The following is a 2429-nucleotide window of genomic DNA, read 5'->3' as shown; positions in this document are numbered from 1 at the left end:
CTGAGAGCGCCGGCTGTGCCACCCTCCCTTGGCCAGGAGCTCCCCGGCTGAGGTTTCAAAGGGCGTTTTCTCCTTGACGGCATCTCTGAGATGCTCCCGACTGCTGAGACCCGGCAGAGGGATTCAGCCCTGCTGCTGCAGACGCCTGGACCGGCCAGAGCTTCCTCGGACCACACTCAGGTCGTGCTCCGGGGATCAGCCGCTGGCTCCCCGGCCACCAGCAACCGGCTGCAGCCCCTGCCTGGCTGGACAGGCCCGAGCTCAGTGGGGAGCTGTGGGGCAGCCCCTCTCTACTGGGCGTATTCCCATCTCTGAACCCACAGGCCCTCGTGCCGGTCCCCTGCAGCCGGCCCTTCCCTGCTCGATGGCTGCCGCAAGGTCACCACCCTCCCTCTTGCCCTGTCTGTTCCTCTCCAGGTTTGTGCTGCTCCCCTGCCTGCTGAAAGGGCGTTTGGTGTTTGCAGGGAGCTGGATGGTCTGAAGAGAGGAGCTGTGGGGCTCTCCGAGGAGCCTCAGCACTACCAGTGAGGCAGCATCATGCTGGCTCCGAAGAAAGGCCTGCTGTGCAACCTCAACCACATCCATCTGCAGCACATCTCCCTGGGGCTGCACCTCTCCCGGCACCCGGAGCTCCAAGAGACCTCTGCCTCCATGGGTGGAGGAGACCAGACCGGCTGCAGCGACTGCCCGGAGAACTGTGAGCAAGTGGATGCCAATTCCAACAATCCTTCCTTGAAATGCCGGTGCTGTGAGTCCCACACTCAGCAGCCGGTGATGTTGGGTCTCCAGAATCAGGCAGCTCAAGAGGATTTCCCCTGCCTGCATACTGGGGAGGAGGTGGCTTCCCCTTGTGATCCCCCTTGTGATCTGGCTTCCTCCTCCTCCTCCTCCTCCTCCTCTGTCAGTAGCTGCTCGGATTTCAGCTTGGATGACTCTCCGGTCTCCGTGTACTGCAAGGCGTTCTCCAGAGAAGAGTCCCAATCCCCTGAAAATCAGCCCAGTGTCGTTCCCATAGAAGATGCCCAGGATGGCCAGTCGTTGGCTGACCAGAGTAGGACGTGTGATGGAAGAGATGCCAACTTCAACCCCGCGGTGCTTGAGAGATCAGACGCCCTGGCTGGAGAGAGCCCGGACAGCCTCTGCAGCAGCACCTCGCTTGACTCCCAGTGCGATGAGACCTCTCCCAGTGTGGCGGTGCAGGAGAGCACCAGCATCCGCACCAAACTAGACCCTAACTGCAACTCCCTCCCCAACACTGATGCCGTGCCTTTGGCACCGCCTGTGCCAGGACGGTGGGATCCTGGTCTGAGCAGTGCTCCTGAGCTGCGGCCCCGGGCTGGCAGCATCCCTCCGCCTGTGCCCCCCCGGCCCCGGAGACGGCTGCTGGTTCTCAATGCACACAGAGCAGAGCAGCCGCTCCTGCCTGCGCAGCCAGCAGAGCCAGAGCCCAGCTTGGGTGACCTTTGCAGAGACGTGGGCAAGAAGACCATCACCTCCTTCCATGAGCTTGCCCAGAAGAGGAAGAGGAATGCCGCTGGGCCTGCTCTTGCCCAGGCCAGGGCTGACCGGAGCGATTGGCTGATCGTATTCTCACCTGACACGGAGCTGCCACCTCCCAGCGAGCTCCTCTCCAGCGCCACAGGACAGGAGCCAGCCCGGCCCCAGCTCCAGCATGACTGGCCAGCGAAACCGCCCAGCTCCAGGCAGAGAGAGGTGACCACGTTCAAGGAGCTGCGGTACCGCAGTGCCTCCAACAAGCCCAAGGGCCAGCCAGTCAGTGAGCGGGCAAAGCCGGTGGCATCTCAGCACCCATCTGCACCCCTTGAGATGGCTGTAGGCAGCGACGGCTCAGGCTGGATGCCACCCGTGCCTCTGGGTGGACACTTGCTGGCACCTATGGAAAGCCACCAGCCGAAGAGGAGGAGATCCCGACCGGGACTGCAGCCCATTGCGGAGGGACAGCCGGGGGATGCAGAGGAAGGGGGGCTGCCACCGCGAAGCTGCCTCCCAGGAGAGAAGGGGCTGGGCTCTGGTTGTGATAAAGATGCCCTGGTTCAGAGGCTCAGGGGACCTCGTGCGAACCCCTGGGTGCCAGAGATGGTTGAGAGAGGAGACAAGACCTGCAAGGAGGGTAAGAGTTTGGGTCCTCTCTTCCAGGCTGGGTGCAGGGGTGTCACCTTTTAGGGGACTGAGTGGGGCAAGGGGGAGCTGCAGGCTCCAGCGCAGCGGCCACCTCTGGGGCTGCAGGACTTGGGGTGGGCGGCCGGCTGCGGAGGTGGTGGGTGCGTGTTGCGGTTGCACGCCGAGCTGGCCTGCTCCTCGCTAGCTGGTACGAAGGTGGTTTCTGTGCCCCTCGATTGCTCTGTGCCGGACAGGGCCGAGGGGCTGCGGCTGCCCTCCGCTTCTTGCATGCACGGGTTTCCCCCTCC

General features: G+C 63.5%; 1 protein-coding gene across 1 annotated transcript in view; it reads left to right on the top strand.

The window, feature by feature from the left end:
- Window positions 1-537: 537 nt before the first annotated feature.
- The window catches only part of RUSC1 (RUN and SH3 domain containing 1), a 7395-nt gene continuing 5503 nt past the window's right edge, over window positions 538-2429 (top strand). Inside the window, exon 1 of the mRNA XM_009274464.2 lies at window positions 538-2131. Within this exon, the coding sequence (XP_009272739.2) occupies window positions 538-2131 (1594 nt within the window). The remainder of the gene's footprint in view (window positions 2132-2429) is intronic.

The sequence above is a fragment of the Aptenodytes forsteri genome, unplaced genomic scaffold (assembly GCF_000699145.1).
Source record: "Aptenodytes forsteri isolate BGI_AS27 unplaced genomic scaffold, ASM69914v1 Scaffold624, whole genome shotgun sequence".
Lineage (NCBI taxonomy): Eukaryota > Metazoa > Chordata > Aves > Sphenisciformes > Spheniscidae > Aptenodytes > Aptenodytes forsteri.
Note: the sequence above shows the minus strand (reverse complement) of the source record. Positions and strands in the feature narration are given on the sequence as shown.